The 23,411-nt window shown below is 44.5% G+C and overlaps 1 protein-coding gene and 1 pseudogene across 2 annotated transcripts in view; one reads left to right on the top strand and one right to left on the bottom strand.

Annotated features, from left to right (window-relative positions):
* LOC106908601 (transcription activator GLI2.L-like) overlaps positions 1-23,411 on the top strand; it is a 72,592-nt gene that overhangs the window by 11,416 nt on the left and 37,765 nt on the right. For both annotated transcript variants that reach the window (XR_015762328.1, XM_088003674.1), the window contains exon 2: positions 9,404-9,508. Coding sequence is in view for 1 of the 2 variants with exons in the window: in XM_088003674.1 (XP_087859800.1) it covers positions 9,418-9,508 (91 nt within the window). In the remaining variant the exon portion in view is untranslated. The remainder of the gene's footprint in view (positions 1-9,403; positions 9,509-23,411) is intronic.
* Positions 9,935-13,681, bottom strand: LOC148160999 (uncharacterized; annotated as a pseudogene).

Below are 23,411 nucleotides of genomic sequence, written 5' to 3'. Positions count from 1 at the left end.
AGAAAGTAGATGAAGTTGAAGAGAGGAAGCGGCATTATCTGGAAACGTCAAACGGGCCAAAGAAGAAAGAGAAGTGCTGACCCAGTTACTGCTCCTCTGCTCTAGATGACCGTCTGCCTGAATGAAAAGCTTCATTAACCTCTGGGACCAGCTGACATCATCGGACCAAACACTCACCACTTCACCTTCAGGATTCACCCTGTCACCAGCAAGTTTAGTGGATTCTATCTCTGCACTGATTGGTTGATTTTCACAATTGCAGATCAAGAATCAGACGAGGCTCTTCCTGTGTTTCTGTTTTCCTTTTATATTATTCCACTTGCTGGCATTATCGAGTCCTTTTCAGATTTCTCTCATCATTACATTTTTCATTTAGACGCATCAGCTGGACAGGTTGGCCATCCTCGTGTTTGTCCTGATCAGTGAACGGCTTTCCAGTAACTTTCTGGATCTAAACACCAGTAAAATGGAAACTATGATTATTGCTCCCAGTCAGTTGCATCAAAACATCAGACAGACTACTGCATCCTTCTGCCCATTAGTAAAATCAACGGTGAAAAGTCCAGAAAACACATTTGATTCATCATCAGGCTGTGACTCACATTAAGGCCGTTTCCTGTTCCTGTTTCTTTCATTTAACAAACTTTTCTAAAATCAGACAGATGTTCTCCAGAGTAGATCTGGAGAACATCATTTATGCTTTAGTCTCATCTCGTCTGTTAATTTAACGCCCTTTTTGCCTACCTGGACCAATCTTTAATTTCTCGTTTGGTATGAATACAGAACGCAGCAGTCAGACCAAATCCTGTCGTATCCCTCCTACACTCCGGTTTTAAAGTTCTTGTGCTGACATACAGAGCGTTACATGGCCAGGCTGCTGATTATGTTTGATACAGCTCTACACTACGATGTCATTACGACATCACTAGGTGACCTTTGACCCCATCCAATCACTGAACAGATGCTTAGAGCAGATAAATATGTTGATGTGCCAAAACTTTCTCCAGCTGAATAAAAACAAAACTTAAGTTATCTGTGTGGATTTGGTTTTTCTGTGTATTCATTTAGGTTTCTGTGTTCAGTTGAGTGTCTGTGTTGTCCCATCTACCCTGTGACCGTCCCCAGCTGTCCCTCGTTTCACCTGATTACCTGCCTTGTGTATTTAATGCCACCTGTGTCTCCTGCTCCTTGTCGGATCCTTGTTGTGTCGATGCAGTCGTCTGTTGTCATTTCGTGCTACCAGATGAGTTCTTAGCCTCATTGTTCATCTGTGCTGAACGATGCTCACTTCTTCATTGTACCATCGTTTACTCTTCAGACCTGGGTCCACCGTGTCTACCTCACCACCCCACAACCTCAAATCATGACACTAAAGAGGAACAATCTAGAGCTATAGATCTAGAGTCAGGTTCAGTTCTTCCAGCTGGAGACCAGAGATCAGGCTGACCTCTGACCTCTGCCCTGACCCTTCGGTTCCTCAGTGGACCTTCTAGCAGCTGCAGGACATTCAGGCCCAGAGGACTAAAGTCTGAGACCAGAGAAACTCATCCAGGATTTAGTGGTTTGATTCCTGCAGCAGGTCAGACTGACGACCAGAAGCTGCAGCTGGAGATCTGACTAGAACCAGGAGGGTAGAGACACCACCTGGTTCTACACCACCTGGTTCTACACCACCTGGTTCTACACCACCTGGCTCTACACCACCTGGTTCTACACCACCTGGTTCTACACCACCTGGTTCTACACCACCTGGTTCTACACCACCTGGTTCTACACCACCTGGTTCTACATCATCTAGTTCTACACCACCTGGTTCTACACCACCCGGTTCTACACCACCCGGTTCTACATCACCCGGTTCTACATCACCTGGTTCTACACCACCCGGTTCTACATCACCTGGTTCTACATCATCTAGTTCTACACCACCTGGTTCTACATCATCTAGTTCTACACCACCTGGTTCTACACCATCCTGGCTCTACACCACCTGGTTCTACATCATCTAGTTCTACACCACCTGGTTCTACATCATCTAGTTCTACACCACCTGGTTCTACACCACCTGGTTCTACACCACCTGGCTCTACACCACCTGGTTCTACATCATCTAGTTCTACACCACCTGGTTCTACATCATCTAGTTCTACACCACCTGGTTCTACACCACCCGGTTCTACACCACCCGGTTCTACATCACCTGGTTCTACACCACCCGGTTCTACATCACCTGGCTCTACACCACCCGGTTCTACACCACCCGGCTCTACACCACCCGGTTCTACACCACCTGGTTCTACACCACCCGGTTCTACACCACCCGGTTCTACACCACCCAGATCTACACCACCCGGTTCTACACCACCCGGTTCTACACCATCCGGTTCTACACCACCCAGATCTACACCACCCGGTTCTACACCACCCGGTTCTACACCACGTGGTTCTACACCACCCGGTTCTACACCACCCGGTTCTACACCACGTGGTTCTACACCACCCGGTTCTACACCACCCAGATCTACACCACCCGGTTCTACACCACCCGCCCAGTTCTTGTTCATTGTGTCAAAGTGTCATTTTGTCAGTGTTGTCCCATGAAAAGATTTACTTAAATATCTGCAGAAATGTGAGGGGTGTACTCACTTTTGTGATACACTGTAACAAGCAGATATTATAATAATTTTCCCACTAAATGCCTTTAATTCTAGACTAAAACCCACCTGGTTAGAGTCGCCTTTGAAACATAATCGAGTAAGAATTTAACAATGGCACTTGATTAAATGTAATGTTTCGATTGTTGATTCTTGCCTGACTTTGTGTTTTTTGTGTTTTTATGATGTAAAGCACTTTGAAATGCCTTGTTGCTGAAATGTGCTATGCAAATAAAATTCAATTGATTGATTGATTGACTTGTCAGCTTGTAACTAAGTATTCTGCTGCTCGTGGTCTTCATTCTCAGGCTCTGAATGTTGTTCCACCATGAACAATCCACAGAAATCAGATGGAGAACTGGTGGAGCAACGAGCAGAAAACCATCAAACACTGAGAGGACGGCAAGCTAAGCTAGCTGGCAGGGCTGTTTTCTCTTTTTTGGAGCCTTATTTTTTGCATATCTTCCAAATCTACAAATTATGGATCTGGTCAGCTGCTCTCTCAATGCAATCGATCAAATTTTCCCGATGAGAGACTGGGCGGAGTAGAGCCCTCCTGTCCTGCAGGGACACACCCGGCGGGATTCACCCTGGATTTATTAAGATTCATGATAATAGGGTTTCTGTTTGGAGTTGACGGATACGTGGCATGTCGACAAATTTGTGACGGATTGGGCCGACTACCCAATCCGTCTGAAAACTCAGACTGACATGCTGTGGGACCGAGGTGTAAGTTGGATGTGAGTCTTACTGAGACTCACAGCCCAGCTTAGGACTCAAAACTCACTAACGGGATGGAATCGATCTTTGAGAAGTTGCTAGCTTTGGTTCAGTGGAACAGTCACACTAATTTGGATAATTGGGATGAACTGAGTTATATTGGTGAGACTGTAGGGGAAATTTAAAATCTACCTAAAACACTCTGTATCTGAACCTGCTTGCCTGTGTCAGCTCTGGAAGGGCTGCATATTTCAAATCTCCTGGAGATATGTGAACATCACGCTCCTTCCCTCCTCACCCCGTCCTGTTATCCATGCGACTGTGAGCTGGACGCTCCCAAAGACTTGCTCCTAGATAACACCATCATATCAGACTATTACAGGGAGACTGAGCTCCACGGATCATGGCCATGTAAATCAACACACAAATGCATACACTCATAATGTCACCGCCTTTCACTCATGTCCTTGTTTTGTCTCAATGTTGCTATGTGCATACTTCTTTTTTGTTTTATAAACTGTGGAATACTCACTATTAACCCAGAAAAGGAATTAGAATAAACTTAGAATACAGAAAAACTACTTCCAAAACAGGAACATTTAGTTTTTATTTTTACTTAGAAATTGTGGAGTAGGGGTTAGGGTCTACTTTTGCAAATTTAGAGCATACTTAGAATACTTATCTAGCAACCCAGACAAGGAGTATCTAGTTGATATACTTTAGACCAACATTATTAGATTATTTTTCTTCTTTTGCTCTTTCCTTTGGTTTGTTATTTTATTTATTTTTCCTTCTAATTCATGTAAAGCACTTTGAGCTGCCTTGTTGCTGAAAATGTGCTATATAAATAAAATTACCTAAGCTGGTTGGTAGCACCGTTAGCTTGAGTCCAGATTCAGGACCTGCGTCCTTCGAAGGCCAAGCAGCGAAAGCTGTTCCTCCTACTCTGCCCACCATTTCCCAAGATGCATTGCTGGTCGAAGAGGAAATATTTGTTTTTGTAACAATGGTGGATGAAGTGGGAGATGGAGAGTATTTTTAGGTGGGCTGACTGTGGAGGAAGAACCAAACTAAATAAACGTGGAAGAATGGAAAATGTTTGATCAAGATTTAAATAGTGAAAACTCTGACATTACGCAGAGTACCTTCTGGCTTCTGGAGTCGTTGTTCCACTTGGATGTTTCTCCAGCAGGTCGGAAAACCAACCTTACCTCCAGGAACCTTGTTGGTGTCTCAGAGAAACGGGCCCAATCCGGCTCTCTGCGGCCTGCGGTCACATGACTCTGGGTGGAATCAGGAGGCGCTTGTCCCGTCGGGCCGCCCTGCCGACCAGCAGACAGAAGAAGGAGCGCGCCCTTGTCATTGGTTCACCTTTGGCCGACGCCATCTGTCCGCTTGCTTCCTGACAGCTGGACCCGCCCGTCAGAGCTGGACGTCCCTGTCCTCGGGTCTGGTCTGCAGGGACTCTGAATTAAGGACGGGTGAACTTCAGGACATTTTTCAAAGCTAATTTAAGGTTTACTTTCCAGTTTCCCTGAATTTAACAAGAAATGATTCCATTCCTTCTTGTGATGACCGTTTGTGGTGCCGGCCCCACAACACTTCTCCAGAACCTGGCTCCTATTTCAGAGACCCAACTGGAGAGCAGTAGATGTAGCAGCATTCAGGGAGCTGCCAGATGTTCCTGAGACCGCCGGCCGCTGGTTGTTCCCCTCTAAGCCACCAGGGAGCGCTCTGCTGGCAGAGCTTTGGAGTCACCGTTACCCAGACAAGGCGACTCGCTGCTGGACGCTCCAGGCAGGAGGGAAAAACAAGCTCCCTAAAGCTGCTGGTCACCCACCTCTAATCGGCTTACCCTGGCGCCCTGACAGGTGACCGGCACCGCCCCGGTAGACACGGCTCTCACTGGAGGACGACATGTTGGAAATCCACAGGAAGCCAAAGCAGCTCTTCACACATTCAGGCTCAGCAGATCACTGAGCAATCAACTGCTGAAGGATCAGCTCACGATGCTGATCTGGACTTTTAGCCACGAGTTCAGTTCAGCTGAAAATGCCTCAAACAGGTTTATGACACAATTGACACGGTTTACTGTGTCCTCTGACACGTCACATCTTCAAGTCTTCATAGAAGGTAAACTATTTTATTTCAGAATAAAAATCGAAAAAAATCCAGCCGAGTCAAGACCTGCCAGGACACGGACGGATCGGAGCAAGTCGAGTCAACCTTATTTGGGTGGAACATTTCAGCAACAAGGTGGTTTAAAGACAGTCACAAATTATGAGACAAGCAGTAAACATTACATTTTGTCAAATATCATCAAAATCATCAATACGCATCAAAAAGGTTGATCAGCGTTCCACTTATTACTAATAAACTCCAAACAGCTGGATTAGCCTGAAAGCAACTCTGTGTTTCAGCTGTTTTACAGTTTTCTGGAAGTTTGCTCCAGATTTATGGTGCATAGAAGCTGAATGCTGCTGCTCCATGTTTGGTTCTGGTTCTGATGTAAAGCAGAACCAGAACCTGCGGGGTCTAGACAGTTGATACAACGATAACAGATCTTTAATATATTGTGGTGCTAAACCATTCAGTGACTTATAAACTAACAATATTTTATAGTCTGTTCGCTGAGCTACAGGGAGCCGCTGTTCTGTCAGATCAGCATACCTTGTCAGATAGTCATACCTTAGCTCAGACATGTATATGCAGTCATTACCATATGATTTTATTTAACCTGTCATTCACAGGTTGTCATTCACAATGACAGGGGTGTCAAACTCCAGTCCTCAAGGGCCGCTGTCCTGCAGTGTTTAGAGGTGCCACAGGTAAAAAACAGTGGAATGAAATGGCTTAATTACCTCCTCGCTGTGTAGATCGGTTCTCCTGAGCCTTGCTAATGACCTGATTATTCTTTTCAGGTGTGGTGCAGCAGAGGCACATCTAAAAGTTGCAGGACAGTGGCACTTGAGGACTGGAGTTTGACACCCCTGTCACGAGAGGACCCAAATTTGGGTAACAGGTTAATCAACAACATAGAATCGTGACGTAGATCATCATACACTTTATTATTAACAGCTGTATGGCATCCTGACTTAGCGGTTAATGAGTTTTACGGGCGTGTGTTGTAACTGACTGCAGCTGCAGCCAGACCTGCTTTAAATACACTTTAAAACCACGACAACACATGTATAACTATCTAGTTATTATATTATATGATAATATTAAAAATGTAATGACTTATTTTCGTCATAACTTGTTGCGTATGCTAAACTGACAACTCCACTGACGGTCGGACTTCTTAATGCGCGGACATGGTACTGACTGCATGTATGTTATCCTGACAATGTATGGATATCTGACAGAACACCGGTGAAGGACTGTAGATCTGGTGTTATGTCTCCGTCTTCCTGGTTCTAGTCAGAACAGCAGCAGCAGCTTCTGGATCAGCTGCAGCTGTTTGATTGATTTGTTAGTCAGACCTGTGAAGACGCTGCTGCAGGAATCAATGCGACTAAAGATAAACGCCTGGATGAGTTTCTCTGATCTGAGACATCAGTCCTCTGATCCTGGAGATTCTTCAGGTGATAGAAGGCCGACTTTGTGACTGTCTTAATGTGGCTCTGAATGTTCAGGTCTACATGGTAACGTAGATCATGGTAACTGATCTTATTTCCTGTTGTAACCTGAGAGCAAGAGTGAGAACATATAGATATAGAAAAAGAGGAGTCCTAGGATGGAGCCTTGGGATACACCACATTGTGACCTCTGACCTCTGGATGAGAAGTTTCCCTTTGAAACAAAGAAATCCCAGTTCTTCATGTTGGACTGGAACCAGTTGAGTTCTGGACTGGAGAGTCCGACCCAGTTCTCCAGTCGGTTCAGTGACATGTCATGAACAACACTAGGTCCAACAGAACCAGAACCAGGACTGTGGTTCTTCCACCGTCTGTGTTTATATGGATGTCACTAAACTCTTGGACTAGGCCAGGCTCAGTGCTGCGGTAATCATGGGAACCAGACTGGAAGCAGCTGGTTAACTGTTTAACAGATTTTCCAGCAATGCTGCTGATGAACGAAGGTTGGGGATGGGCTGAGATTGATCCAGAACCATTCCACTAGTTTGACACCTGCTGTGTTTAAAACACCTCTCTCCCTGGTTTAACAGGTTAAGGTTAGTTTTCTCCCTGGTTTAACAGGTTAAGGTTAGTTATGTTCACTCACTGGCCACTTTATTAGGAACATCTGGCTAGTACCAGTTGGTCCCCTTTTGCCTTCAGAAGTGCCTTAATCCTTGGTGACATTGTTCCAACAAGGTACTGGAAACATTCCTCAGAGTTTGGTCCATGTTGACATGATAGCATCAGGCAGTTGCTGCAGATTTGTCAGCTGCACATCTATGATGCGAATCTCGTTCCACCACATCCCAAAGGTTCTATTGGACTGAGATCTGGTGACTGTGGAGGCCAGTCGAGTTCAGTGAACTCATAATCAAGAAACCAGTCTGACATGAGTCGCACTTTATGACCTGGAGCATTATCCTGCTGGAAGTAGCAATGAGAAGATGGTACACTGAGGTCATAAGGGATGGACATGGTCAGCAACAATACTCAGGTAGGCTGTGGTGTTGACATGATGCTCAATTGGTGCTAATGGACCCAAAGTATGCCAGGAAAATATCCTCCACACCACTGCACCACCACCAGCCTCAACCGTTGATACCAGGCAGGCTTGATCCACGCTATTATGTTGTTGACACCAAATTGTGACCCGGCCATTCGAATGTCGCAGCAGAAATCAAGACTCATCAGTGAAAATCCCAATAGGTCAGCAGTTTCTGAAATAGTCAGACCAGCCCATCTGGCACCAACAACCATTCCACGTTCAAAGTCATTTAAATCACCTTTCTTCCACATTCTGATGCTCAGTTTGAACTGCAGCAGATCGTCTTGGCCATGTCTACATGCCTACATGCATTGAGTTGCTGCCATGTGATTGGCATACCTAATAAAGTGTCCGGTGAGTGTTTAAAGGCGAGTTGAAGAACTGATGAAATGTTTGGCTGATGGATAAAACTGAATCGATCAAACATCAGTCACATCCTGACTGATCATCAGCTCCAGATTTAACATCTTGAATCAGAACAAAGTTTTAAAGTGCCTCATCAGCTGTTTGCTTCTCTGTCTTTGGGTTTGTCAACATGGATGTTGAAATCTCCCACATTTATTAAACAGTAATCACTGAATATTACAGATAGAAACTCTTTAAGGTCAATAAAATAATTCATTTTGGGAGTTTGTGTCAGGCTTTTTTATGGTCTTTTACCTCAATTCCCAAATCTTCAAGAGAATCCGATTTGGAAAACCTTTCTACAGTCTAGTGACTCATGAAATATAGCTGTCGCCATTTGGAGGAGCTGCAGAGATCTAAACCAGGACAGTCCTGGAGGAAAACCTGGAGACCGCCCTCAACATGCAGCCAGAGGTGTTATGGGATGCTTAGAACAGACTCATGGGTTAGAATGGCCTAGTCAAAGTCCAGATCTGAATTCAACTGTGGCTCTGTGGGAAGAAAACTGCTGTTTTCCATCCAGTTGGATCTAAAGGAGAACAAACCCAGCAGAGCTGCAGTGGAGGCTCCACTGTGTTCTGACGCAGACGGGATGAATATAATTGCATGCCACACTTTTCAGATTGTTACTTCTATAAATGGTTTAAAAACTTCAGTCACTTCCTTCCACTGCTCTGAATAAAATTGAACTTTGTGGTCAGAAATGGATCAAATGTGGCAGAGCACCCTCAGTCGACTTCTTGCAGCTCCAAAAGACAGTCAGGCCTTCATCAAACAGCACTGACCTTTGACCCTGACCCAGGAGTCGGGAGCAAATCTGCTTTCAAACTGCTGCTGTGTTTGCTCTCTGCAGACGACGATGCTGTCGCTCCCACCAAGTCAAACACACTGCTGACCTCATCACCTGTCTATCATCTATCTACCTGTCTAATATCTACCTGTGTCCTGTTTCTCTCCAGGTGGATTCAGAAGCATGGACAAAAAGGAAGTCAAAGGCTCTGGCCCGGATGGGAGCAGCTTCTCCGAGATTCCCAAGAAACTGTCGCCCAGCAGCATGAGCAGAGGTAGACACTCCAGTTGTTCTCTCTCTGGTTGTTCTCTCTCTGGTTGTTCTCTCTACGGTTGTTCTCTCTCTAGTTGTTCTCTCTACGGTTGTTCTCTCTCTAGTTGTTCTCTCTATGGTTGTTCTCTCTCCGGTTGTTCTCTGCGATTGTTCTCTGCGATTGTTCTCTCTCTGGTTGTTCTCTCTATGGTTGTTCTCTCTCTGGTTGTTCTCTGCGATTGTTCTCTGCGATTGTTCTCTCTCTAGTTGTTCTCTCTATGGTTGTTCTCTCTCTGGTTGTTCTCTCTACGGTTGTTCTCTCTCTGGTTGTTCTCTCTATGGTTGTTCTCTCTCTGGTTGTTCTCTGCGATTGTTCTCTGCGATTGTTCTCTCTCTGGTTGTTCTCTCTCTGGTTGTTCTCTGCGATTGTTCTCTGCGATTGTTCTCTCTACGGTTGTTCTCTCTCTAGTTCTCTCTCCGGTTGTTCTCTGCGATTGTTCTCTCTCTGGTTGTTCTCTCTCTGGTTGTTCTCTCTCCGGTTGTTCTCTCTCTGGTTGTTCTCTCTCCGGTTGTTCTCTCTCCGATTGTTCTCTCTCTGGTTGTTCTCTCTCCAGTTGTTCTCTCTCTAGTTGTTCTCTCTCTAGTTGTTCTCTCTCTGGTTGTTCTCTCTCTGGTTGTTCTCTCTCCGGTTGTTCTCTGCGATTGTTCTCTCTCTGGTTGTTCTCTCTCCGGTTGTTCTCTCTCTGGTTGTTCTCTCTCTGGTTGTTCTCTCTCCGGTTGTTCTCTCTCTAGTTGTTCTCTCTCTAGTTGTTCTCTCTCTAGTTGTTCTCTCTCTGGTTGTTCTCTCTCTGGTTGTTCTCTCTCCGGTTGTTCTCTGCGATTGTTCTCTCTCTGGTTGTTCTCTCTCTGGTTGTTCTCTCTACGGTTGTTCTCTCGCTAGTTGTTCTCTCTACGGTTGTTCTCTCTCCGGTTGTTCTCTGCGATTGTTCTCTCTCTGGTTGTTCTCTCTCTGGTTGTTCTCTCTCCGGTTGTTCTCTCTACGGTTGTTCTCTCTCTGGTTGTTCTCTGCGATTGTTCTCTCTCTGGTTGTTCTCTCTACGGTTGTTCTCTCTACGGTTGTTCTCTCTCTGGTTGTTCTCTCTCTGGTTGTTCTCTCTCCGGTTGTTCTCTGCGATTGTTCTCTCTCTGGTTGTTCTCTGCGATTGTTCTCTCTCTGGTTGTTCTCTCACTAGTTGTTCTCTCTCTGGTTGTTCTCTCTCTAGTTGTTCTCTCTCTAGTTGTTCTCTCTCTGGTTGTTCTCTCTCTAGTTGTTCTCTCTCTGGTTGTTCTCTCTCCGGTTGTTTTCTGCGATTGTTCTCTCTCTGGTTGTTCTCTCTCCGGTTGTTCTCTGCGATTGTTCTCTCTCTGGTTGTTCTCTCTCTAGTTGTTCTCTCTCTGGTTGTTCTCTCTCTGGTTGTTCTCTCTCTAGTTGTTCTCTCTCTAGTTGTTCTCTCTCTAGTTGTTCTCTCTCTGGTTGTTCTCTCACTAGTTGTTCTCTCTCTGGTTGTTCTCTCTCTAGTTGTTCTCTCTCTAGTTGTTCTCTCTCTGGTTGTTCTCTCTCCGGTTGTTTTCTGCGATTGTTCTCTCTCTGGTTGTTCTCTCTCTGGTTGTTTTCTGCGATTGTTCTCTCGCTAGTTGTTCTCTCTCCGGTTGTTCTCTGCGATTGTTCTCTCTCTGGTTGTTCTCTCTCTGGTTGTTCTCTCTCCGGTTGTTCTCTGCGATTGTTCTCTCTCTGGTTGTTCTCTCTCTGGTTGTTCTTTGCGATTGTTCTCTCTCTGGTTGTTCTCTCTCTGGTTGTTCTTTGCGATTGTTCTCTCTCTGGTTGTTCTTTCTCTGGTTGTTCTCTCTCTGGTTGTTCTCTCTCTAGTTGTTCTCTCTCTGGTTGTTCTCTCTACGGTTGTTCTCTCTACGGTTGTTCTCTCTCTGGTTGTTCTCTCTCTGGTTGTTCTTTGCGATTGTTCTCTCTCTGGTTGTTCTTTCTCTGGTTGTTCTCTCTCTGGTTGTTCTCTCTCTGGTTGTTCTCTCTCTGGTTGTTCTCTCTCTAGTTGTTCTCTCTCTAGTTGTTCTCTCTCTGGTTGTTCTCTCTACGGTTGTTCTCTCTACGGTTGTTCTCTCTACGGTTGTTCTCTCTCTGGTTGTTCTTTGCGATTGTTCTCTCTCTGGTTGTTCTCTCTCTGGTTGTTCTCTCTCTTGTTGTTCTCTCTCTGGTTGTTCTCTCACTAGTTGTTCTCTCTCTGGTTGTTCTCTCTCTAGTTGTTCTCTCTCTAGTTGTTCTCTCTCCGGTTGTTCTCTCTCCGGTTGTTCTTTCTCTGGTTGTTCTCTCTCCGGTTGTTCTTTCTCTGGTTGTTTTCTCTCTGGTTGTTCTCTCACTAGTTGTTCTTTCTCTGGTTGTTCTCTCTCCGGTTGTTCTCTCTCTGGTTGTTCTCTCTCTAGTTGTTCTCTCTCTAGTTGTTCTCTCTCTGGTTGTTCTCTCTCTAGTTGTTCTCTCTCTGGTTGTTCTCTCTCCGGTTGTTTTCTGCGATTGTTCTCTCTCTGGTTGTTCTCTCTCTGGTTGTTTTCTGCGATTGTTCTCTCTCTGGTTGTTCTCTCTCCGGTTGTTTTCTGCGATTGTTCTCTCTCTGGTTGTTCTCTCTCCGGTTGTTCTCTGCGATTGTTCTCTCTCTGGTTGTTCTCTCTCCGGTTGTTTTCTGCGATTGTTCTCTCTCCGGTTGTTCTCTCTCTGGTTGTTCTCTCTCTGGTTGTTCTCTCTCTGTTTGTTCTCTCTCTGGTTGTTCTCTCTCCGGTTGTTCTCTCTCCGGTTGTTCTCTCTCTGGTTGTTCTCTCTCTGGTTGTTCTCTCTCCGGTTGTTCTCTCTCTGGTTGTTCTCTCTCTGGTTGTTTTCTGCGATTGTTCTCTCTCTGGTTGTTCTCTCTCCGGTTGTTCTCTGCGATTGTTCTCTCTCCGGTTGTTCTCTCTCCGGTTGTTCTCTCTCTGGTTGTTCTCTCTCTGATTGTTCTCTCTACGGTTGTTCTCTCTCTGGTTGTTCTCTCTCCGGTGGTTCTCTGCGATTGTTCTCTCTCTGGTTGTTCTCTCTACGGTTGTTCTCTCTAGTTGTTCTCTCTCTGGTTGTTCTCTCTCCGGTGTTTCTCTGCGATTGTTCTCTCTCTGGTTGTTCTCTCTCTGGTTGTTCTCTCTCCGGTTGTTCTCTGCGATTGTTCTCTCTCTGGTTGTTCTCTCTCCGGTTGTTCTCTCTCTGGTTGTTCTCTGCGATTGTTCTCTCTCTGGTTGTTCTCTCTCTGGTTGTTCTCTCTCTAGTTGTTCTCTCTCTGGTTGTTTTCTGCCATTGTTCTCTCTCCGGTTGTTCTCTCTCTAGTTGTTCTCTCTCTGGTTGTTTTCTGCGATTGTTCTCTCTCTGGTTGTTCTTTGGTTGTTGTGGCGGATGTGCGCTGCAATAACAGGAAACGTGGGATGATGAGAAGCCAGCTGGCTCATGAAAAGAGTCCGACCCGGAGTCTGAGCCGACATGTCAGAGAATCTGTGATGAGAAATGCTCTAATGAGGCCAAGGACAGTTGTCTCACCTCCCGAGTGTAAATTTCATGAATTACTAAAACCTGCTTGGCATGGCAGTGGCCGGCGTGGAGCAGGAGCGAGTCTAGGCGGGGGTCGTCTTTGAAATGCTAACAAGATGTCGTATGACAGTGTGGCTTTATTTGCGCCTAATGATGGACTTGGTGGCCTGCCATCATTAATTGTTTAGGGATGTTTGAGGAGAAAGTGGGCCAGTCCAGAAGCTGGCACCTCCACAAAAGGAACCTCAAGTTCTTCAAACAAGAGAAGAAAATATTGAGATGGCCATGGCATGAATTATTGATGGTGTTATGACCACGGTGTGCCATGTAGGCTGAATTTTTATAATCTTGCTGAAGAGAAAAGCAGCTGGACCCCATGAGGGCCGGAGAGACCCTCTGTGAATGACGAGAGCTCATGTTTGCATTAGAGCGATGAAAACTCCTCATAATGAGGCGGAGGATCCAGTTTGGGCCTCGGCCTTATGAATTACTAACACAGGAGGAGGAGCGGCCAGAACCGAGCCGCAGGAACCACGACGGGCAGAGAGAGGGACCGACCGCCGGGCCCAAACAGAGGCAGGGGTCCACCAGAACCAACAGAACCATCAATCAATCAAATTTTATTTCTATAGCACATTTCAGCAGCAAGGCATTTCAAAGTGCTTTACATCATTAAAAACAAAATCACAGAGTAATAAACAATCAAATAAAATCAAAACCCTAATTTAGCCATAAGCAGCTCTAAACTGGTGGGTTATAAGTCGAGATTTAAAGGCTCTCAGTGTTTCAGCTGTTTTACAGTTTTCTGGAAGTTTGTTCCAAATTTGTGGTGCATAGAAGCTGAATGCTGCTTCTCCTCATTTGGTTTTGGTTCCGAGGATGCAGACCAGAACCAGAACCAGAACCTGAGGGGTCTAGACCAGTGGTTCTTAACCCCAGGGGTTCGATGAGTCGGTCTCAGGGGTTCAGCGGAGCCTCTGCCGCGGAGGTAAAGACACACTGTGTAAAGTCGTGATGACGCCCCGCTTCGCTGCAGAGGATCACGTTACATTGCTGAGCCAATCAGAGCTGCAGAGGAGCTCTGATTGGAGGAGCTCCTCTCAGCAGGGATTTGAACTTGTGTCTTTAATTACTTCAGCAAAACTCAGTTTTTACCAAATTCTGTAGCTTTTGCTGTACTTCTAAATCTGCTTCTTAGTCGCATCTTTTCGGGCCTGCTACTGCCTCTAGTGGTGTGGAGGTGGTAACACAAATAATATAATTACATTACTAAATCAGAATACCGCAAAGTCTTTATTATTTATTATTCATTTTTCATTTTCTTAAGAATGTAGAGCTAATTAAATGACCTAAACAAAACCTTAAAGTGGTTCCAGTTTCTCTCGATGGCCAACCTGTTGAAACTGTGGTACATTTGGCTCGTTCCTGGACAGTCAGCTCACCTTTGCTGAAAACACTGATTATATTTTGAAGAACTGATCTCAGAGACTCTACCTTTGAAGAAGACTTGGTGATCTTGGGGTGACCCAACTAGAATTTGGAAAAAAAATCATATTTTATTTATCACTACAGAAGGGTTCAGTGAATGCGCTTATGAAACTGGTGGGTTCGGTACCTCAAAAAAAATTAAGAACCACTGGTCTAGACGGTTGGTACAGCAATAACAGATCTTTAAGGTATTGCCGTTCAGTGATTTATAAACTAACAGTATTTTAAAGTCTATCCTCTGAGCTACAGGGAGCCAGTGTAGGGACCTTAAAACTGGTGTTGTGTTCCCGTCTTCCTGGTTTTAGTCAGAACAGCAGCAGCAGCTTCTGGATCAGCTGCAGCTGTTTGATTGATTTGTTAGTCAGACCTGTGAAGATGCTGCTGCAGGAATCAATGCGACTAAAGATAAACGCCTGGATGAGTTTCTCTGATCTGAGACATCAGTCCTCTGATCCTGGAGATTCTTCAGGTGATAGAAGGCCGACTTTGTGACTGTCTTAATGTGGCTCTGAATGTTCAGGTCAGAGGTCATCACTACTCCCAGGTTTTGGGCTGATCGCTGGTTTTAGTTGTAATAACTGAAGCTGTGCATTGACTCTAGATCTATGACTCTAGATCGCTCCTCTTTAGGCCAAAAAATAATAGGCCCAGAACCAACAGAACCAACAGGTCCATCAAAACCAACAGAACTCTCAGAACCATCAGGTCCATTAGTCTGCTCTACGTCAGAACAAGCCCACAGTATCCGGTACAGGTTTTACATTCTAACCAGGATCAGCCCAGTCCAAACTGGAAGTCCTTCCTGTGGGTTTTATGACAGCTGAAATGAACAAAACAGGTTTTCTCTCTTAAGCTGCAACATTCAAATATGTCAAATCGTCGTGTTTTTCTGCAAATCAGTTTGGTGATTTCTGCCACTTCCTACAGAATTTTGACGTGTTGGTTGTGATTGGTTCTCTTTCATCCAATGAATACTCTGATTGGATGAAAGTGATCCGTCTGATTGGCTGGTTTTGTGGCTTCAGTTGTGACAGAATTTTGCACTTAAGGTTCCCACTGGTATTTAGAAAAAAAACATTCCATGGCTTTTCCATGACTCTCCATGACCTTCGGTATCATTTTCCATGACCCACAAACAACAGGTTCAGAATTGTATGACTGACAGACCTAAAGCCACCAAGTTGAACTACAGCAAACATGTGAAAAAGCAGGCAGATGGGGAGGAAGTACAAATGACAGAAATGTGGATATGAATCCCAACAGACTGGCGCGAACTGAAAAGTGTCAATATAATAACTGAGGAATCATATGATGATAGTGTCATAAACAAAAACATATTACAGTAATGCAAACACAAGACTGTACATATGCAGAACTAACTGCTTCTATAAAAGTTCAGAACAGAGTGCAACACCTTCCATCAGAAGCTAATTCAATGATAAATAAATATAGATTTTTAATATAATAATAGCTACTGCAGTGTGTGCAGAGCATTACAGAAACAAAAAACTGAGAACTGGCTCTTTACTATCGTTCACAGTAAAGAATCGTTCAGAGGAATCGGTTCGTTCCTGAATGTTGCATTACTATATTGCAGAATTTAGTCGCAGTATTGTCTGTGCAACACAGGGCCGGACTCAGGAGGGCGTGGGTCCCTGGGCCTGAGTCACTGTGGGGCCTCTACCGTAATCGGCCACCGTTTCCTTTTGCTCTGCCAAGATGGAGGGTTAACCAGGTCAACTCTCTATTTGCATGGTTTACAACAGTCACACCAACTTAGTTACTTTTTCACTATATTTTGCACAAACAAAACAAATCAGCAAGTCAGGTCTTTTAAAGATCGGCCAGAAAACTGCAATCAGTGCGCCGCTGCTTTCTTTTTGATCTGTCTGCAGAACGGTTGATTACTGTAATCAGTGTACATTTAGTGGTTATTAAAGAAATACTGGAACATCTTGAACATGTCTACATATTTGAGAGAACATGCCTAAGGAAGGAAAACTTGACAATGTTCTCTATTCATTCTCCATGTACTGTATTTATTTATCCTTCATCTTTTTTATCTGTCTCCCTTTCTCCTTTCAATTTTTATCAACTGAATCATTCTCTGTAATTATCAGGTTTATTTCCACCAAGCTCAGACAGTCAGGCTGAGTATTCCCCCTCTTACAGTCAAACCTGGTCAAAACTTTTACTTTAGGACTGGATTTTATCTGCAGGTCAGGGCAGGGCATGACACACTCGAGCTAATTTGTACGCTTTGATCTTCGGCAGCAGCAGTAGGACAGTTCCTCCCGCTGCTGCTAGCTGGAGGCTAATGGTGCGTTCACACCAAACGCGTTTTGAGCGTCAGGCGCATCTGGTTTACATTCAAAGTCTAACGCGCCGCACCAGCCCTCGACGCGCCTCCACGTAGACTTTGAATGTAAATCAGACGCGCCTGACGCTCAAAACGCAGAGAGGGACGGTGGTTCTGTTCCATGTCCAATATGACTTTATAAAACCCAGTTAGCTTAGATATGTTCGTTATCACCTCCCTGTCCCGCTCATGTCTTTCTTTCCTGCGTCCCGCTGTCATACTTTCTGTCGTCCGCCATGTGAGAAAGGACTCCCTGATGCTCATCGCTTATTACCGGCGATTAGCCAGACATCTTCTCCCGCTCTGAGACAAACTGCGCATGTCTCAGAGCGCCGCCTGCGAGGCTGACAGTAGAAACATGTAATTAGTAAATCACGTTATGGCTTGGATTTGAATCGGTATGTTTTACATCCAGTGAAAACAAAGTTGTTGTTCTGGACAATATGCTGGCAGTTTAGTGACATTTCCACAGTTGTGGTGTAGAAATAGAAATAGGGGCTGCAGAGTGGCACAGTTGCTAGCACTGCAAAAATGTCCTGGGTTCGATTCCCGGCCCAGGGTCTTTCTACATGGAGTTTGCATGTTCTCCCTGTGCATGGTGGGTTCTTTCTAGTACTCTGGCTTCCTCCCACAGTCCAGAAACATGACTGTCAGGTTAATTGGTCTCTCTAAATTCTCCCTAGGTGTGTGTGTGCGCAGGGTGCCGCAAGGACTCTTGGGCCCCCTGACAAAAAATTTGTTTGCCCCCCCCCCCCACGCAGCTGCTGTTACAATTTGTTTTGTCAATTTGACCCATAAAAAGCGTCACAATTTTAAAGGCCTGCATCTGCCTTGCTTTCTGTGGTTCAATACTGATAACTAGCACAATATTTACTGCTCATGAATTTAACATCCAACAGTCCACATCCAGTATGCAGGTAGGTTGTTTAATTTTTTTCTATTAGTTTTAGATACTGAAATGTCTCCCCATGAGCAACAGCCAAAAGCAACGTGAAATACACATAAAGCAATCCAGACTTCTAAACATGCCATGTAGTTGCATTTTATTCAAGCTGCAGTATAACTTTAATAAAAATCTGTTTTCTCCATATTTGTTAAAGCTGTCACCATGTCGTAGCAGTTTGTTATGAGACAGATAATCTGTGAAAACAATCAATCTCCTCCACCTCCATCCTGAACTATTACTGGTTAAAGTAATGCTCCGTTCTGACCAAAACCACCAATCAGAACCAGGAGGAGGGTCTCACCTCTCTTGGAGAAAAACTGGGTTATAAATTAACACTCTTGCCTTTTTCTTTCTCTCTCTTTCTTTTGAAAACCTGATTTTATAACTTTTCTTAGCAGCTTAGTAACTGCCACCATCGTTCGTGATTTCCACTGACTGGTGCTGACGGCGTCACTCTGAAGCTCCAACAGGATCGAACCATTTGACGCAGACAGGGGGGAGAGAACAGGTCCTGGTGACCCCGCCTCTCACCCGAAACTTTCGCTGGAGAGGCAGCAGCACCTTCTGACCCCACGGGGACAAGGGTGTTAGAAAATGGATGGATGGGTCTAGAAATAAAATCCCGAGTCCTCAACGGTCGAGACAAGAACCATAGAAACATGCACCACACAGAGAAAAACACAATTTTTTGCCCTTATTTGCAAATTCCATGACTGTCCATGACTTTCCAGGTTTTCCATGAATGGTACAAACCCTGGCACTCTTTGGTCTTCCTGGTATACCATACACAAGGCGCAGGAGTGTCAGAGTGAAGCGTGTGTTAGATATGTAACTAAATGCTCAACATTACAAATTATCGTTTGTTTCCATGGATACGTGCGCTCTCATTAGCGTCACGGCATAAACACATCGCCTCCGAAACACGGTTTATCAGCAAAACTGCATGAAAAGTGAAGGAGTTTGATATGGTATTTTGTATTTTTATCTTTTTATTATCTTTTTATTATCTTTTATGTTCTTTGATAATCATTATTCTTTTTATTATCTTTTAACTTGTTCTTTGCTTTATAATTTGATATAAAACTTATTCTGCTCAGATTATTGTGCTCATACGGATCACGTGAACAGGGCGTGCTTGGCTCTGGTTGACTTGGGTTGGGCTCTGATTGGTCTGCTGGTTCACGCTCTCAGCCCATGATCGGTTAACGATCTGAGTGTTTCAGGCATTTCCAGGCTGCTGCTCCTTCTGAAATCCTTCCAGTTTTTCTTGATTCTGAGATTCTGGAAGCAATCCCGGCATCTTTTTGTGCAAATGCGAAGTTGATACATTATATCGCTTCAGTGGCTCATGATAATCATAATTACTGGCATTGTGAAGCTACTTTAGAAATATTAGAAAGAAATGTTCCAGAATTTTTAAACTCCATCCAAAATGTACATATCAAAGATAAAAAATGAGGGAAAAATGAAGCAGACACTTTTACGGTTTAAAGAACTTCCATCGCTCCATTTTTGTTACTCGCTGCATCAATGTTGGACTTTAACTTGACATGAAGTAAGACTGAGAAAGCAGAGTAATGAGACATAGTGCCACCTGCAGGTGGGATTTAGCATCACTTCAACTCAATGTTTTTTTTGTGGGAACATTGCAATGGTGGAGGGACTGCTGAGTGAGCCGGACACGGTGTCGCTTGGTGCTAGCGTCAAAGAGTTAGCTTCAAGCTAACAGCCATAAATTACATCTGTGAGCAAAACAAAGAAAGATTTTTGATTTGAGGCTGCACAGCGATCCCTTAATGCTGCAACATCCTGAGCAGACGCTAATCTGGGATTAAGGATCTTGTCTGTTGTGAAAGCAGCTCAGGTTGCTCATGTCTCAGGGGGACGTGTCTGGTCCTGCCAGACCAGTTCAGTGAAAATGTTGTGGAAGCAGCGATGGACGAGGGACACTGGGACCGTTGTCCTTCATCTGTCCTTCTGTCTCACTGCGTCCCAGCGTGCGCCTACAGGCCGAGACGCTGCAACCCGACTCCCAGCGAGTCCTCTGGGTCCTCCAGGTGTTCACATGTGGAACTGCTTCCTTCACATATTCTGACCGGCAGGTCACATGACCTGCCATCGGGTCACATGACCATAACATTTGGTGATTTGTGATGACATTGCTGCAGTTGCAGAATTTCCACAGTTGGATTCAGGTCTGAACTTTAACTATGTCATTCTAACCATGACTCTGCTCTGACCTAAACCATCCCATAATACCTCTGGCTGAAGGTTCAAGGCGAACTTTGACCCCGATCTCCAGTCTGTGCTGGAATGTCCTGATTTAGCTCCGCCCACCTCCACCATCTTCTCTATGGATCCAGACTTACTGGTTGGACTGGGAAAGGTCAGCAGATTAATCATGGACTCAGTGATTCTGGGTTGCAGGTTGAGTGTAAAGGTTTCCCTGGTGGTACCCTAACCCCCCACCCTGACCCCTTCGTCCCCATGTCCCTCAGGCCCCCCCCCCAACATTTTTGCAGTAATTGTCACAGAAATGTTTCCTTCCTGCAGCTTCAGATGTCAAAATGAACCAATAAATGTATGTAAAGGTGTTCAGATCCAGAGGAAACATTTGAAGACACGATTCTCTCTGTCCTGAAAATGGGAACATTTGTATTAAATGTGAAGCATTTATATTAGAAAAACTGAATGGAATCTGGTTAGAAATGCTCTTTGCTCCCAGTTATGCTGCAGTTATGACAATTCCTGTAAAATGTGAGACTTTATGAAAGGAAACTGATAAATATCTGATCCTGAACTCTGATATTTGTGGTATCTGTGGCTGCAGCAGCTCTTCCTCCTGGTTTCTCGGCTGGCCGTGGATCGGGCCGAAACCTGAGGAGAGCGGCTCCATCAGGTGTCGAATCCTGCAGCTTCTCGTTCCAGCGGCTCAATAAAGCCTGATGCTGGAGAAGCAACCAGCTTCCAGGAAAGTTTGACAGTCAAAAAGTCCCTGCTGCCTCCTGGACGGGGATACTCTGTCCTGCTGAGACTCTGTCCTGGTCCCTGCAGGACAGAGTCTGACCAGGACAGCGTCTCTGCATGGTACACAGGTGCTGGGGAACCTTCTGCCTTTATTAAACACATGAAGCAGAAATGAACTGTCTTACATCAGAACTGGTCCACTAAGCGGTTCTGTGGGTCAAAGGTCAAACTGTGGATCAAACGTCCTAAAACGTTCTGGACCGTAGACATCAATACGTAGACCCCTCACTGAGCGCTGACAGCGTCCGCCATCTTCTATGGGCAGCAGAGGATCGGAGCTCCTTCAGTCCTGTTCTGTGTGTTTCAACCGCTTTACGAAACAAACTGGATTCATTGGCTTTACCTTCCCCAGGTAAGGATGAAAGATCAGAATTACTTTGCAGCCAGAAATTCACTTCTAAACAACCGAGAAATATTTCCTATGTAGCTAAATTGGCCCGAAATAACCGCAGATTGTTAGCATAGCAGCTAACGTTTTCACACTGTTTTCTAATGAGAGGTGATGAAAAACCGCTGTTAGAGGAGAAGTTCATTAGAAACCAGAGGATTTAGTGAGGAAAGATCAGTCAGGATCAGAGCTGGAGCTGCTGCTCTTCAGTCTGTTTCCAGCTCAGCTTCTCCATGTCGGTATTTAGCTATAAAGATGCTACGAGTCAGAGCCCAACATGCTGAAAATGGCTTTTTATGAAGGTGAAGGAAACATATATGTAGTTTCTATTTTGGATCATTTCTCTTTTATCCTCGGCTTCAGCCTGTGAACCTGGACGTCTCAGAAGTCATTGAGTTCTCCCAGTGTGACCAGCAGACTGAAGCCTGTGGCCAGTGCTCCCAGTATAATAAATGTTTTAATTCTTTCACTTTTTGTGTATTTTTAAATATCTCAATCTGAAGTATTAGTGTATTAATGTCGCTTATATAATGAAATAAAAATAATTTACTCTGTTGGAATTATTTTCACTCTTTGCTGTCAATAGCAGAGTTGACATTCTGTAAATTCTCTGGAAAAAAGTAAGAAAAATATGTAGTTTAATGTTTGACAATGACTGATTTATAAATCAAGTCATTTCTCAATGTATAAAAAATAAATACAAGAAAATAATTTGTTTCTTGTCTTGAAATGTTAAATGTATATTAAATCATGGAATTATGTAAATATGTCCTTTAAACACTGTAAAAGTGTCTGTTCATCAATGTTAATATAAAAATGATCAGAATAATTTCTATCAAATAAAACATTGTGCTCTTTATCAGAAATGCCCCAAAACAATTAATCACAACAAAAGTTAGAAACTCTCTCTAGTCATTTCTTTGATTGCTAAATATATTAGTGTGTGTGAAAATGTGTCAATGACAGGAATGAGCTCAAAATACTTTGTAGAACGGAACTTAAGTTCGGCCCATTTACCTGTATTAGCTTACTGGCACATATTCCACATTCAATATGGCGGACGCTGTGACGTATCGCAGCAACGGGCCGACCCGCTCCATGAGGCGTCTACGTATTTATGTCTATGTTCTGGACGATGAAGAGTTGGTCCCAGGGATGGCCTGGCTGCAGGTCCAAACCCAACCGGCCCGTTTGAACAGAAACCCGATCCTGGTTCCTATAAGTTTCTGCATTTATTTATTGCTGCAGCGTTTCACTGCCTGCTGTATAAACATTAGCATGCTAACCCCTCACGTTAGCTCAGATTTCCCATGAGCAGCTTTTAAACCAATTATTAACATAAAATATCCCCAATTTTCTCGACTTCAATGAACTTCATGCCACATCACAGTTTGTTCATCGTGTTCGAACTTTACAGGACTAAAATGCAGCAGAATCAGAAACCGAGGGTTTTGCTGTTAGCGGGTCTCAGCCGTCAGCCGGAAGGAGAAGACGACAGCCATCTTAACATTAGCATTAGCTTCTGCTCATTTTTACGTGTTGGCAGGAAACACAAGATCAAGGACATAGATAGAAATGTTGTCCAGTCTGACTGATGCATCTTCCTGCAGTTCAGGGTCGAACTCATCGTTAGCATCCTGAATCGTTTTCCAGTTCAGGTTCTGTTGTCAGCATCGCCGAGGAATCATGTGGGGGTTTACAAAGGGAGAAGCATGTCTGCTGTGTGTAGGTGTGTGTGTGTGTGTGTGTGTGTGTAGGTGTGTGTGTGTTTGCCTGGTGATTTCCCGGCGCTCTTCGCTGCTCCTGTGAATTCTTGGCTCGGGCTTCAAAGCAAAGCGGGTCATCCCCGACCCGGAGCTGCAGGTACAGACACGTCTACTGCAGAGCCGGAACCGACCCGATCCGAGCCAAACATCAAGCATGGAGGGAAACAGTTTCCTAATTAAGCTCTGATATTATCGTGCAATTATTGTTATGATTATTGTTGTTAGGGATGCCCAGACCAAGGGTTTCAGCGTACTTGGCCTATTCCAAGTACTGAAAGTGAGTAGTTAGCAACCGGCTCCGTCTGTAGCAAATTATTAACGCTGCTGCAGACATTTAAAACAATTTCAAAATAATAATTTTC

The sequence above is a fragment of the Poecilia mexicana genome, unplaced genomic scaffold (genome assembly GCF_051168715.1).
Source record: "Poecilia mexicana isolate PSO_F unplaced genomic scaffold, ASM5116871v1 scaffold_2, whole genome shotgun sequence".
NCBI classification, from domain to species: Eukaryota; Metazoa; Chordata; class Actinopteri; order Cyprinodontiformes; family Poeciliidae; genus Poecilia; species Poecilia mexicana.
The sequence above is the reverse complement of the archived record's forward strand: the minus strand, read 5'-3'. Positions and strand labels throughout refer to the sequence as shown.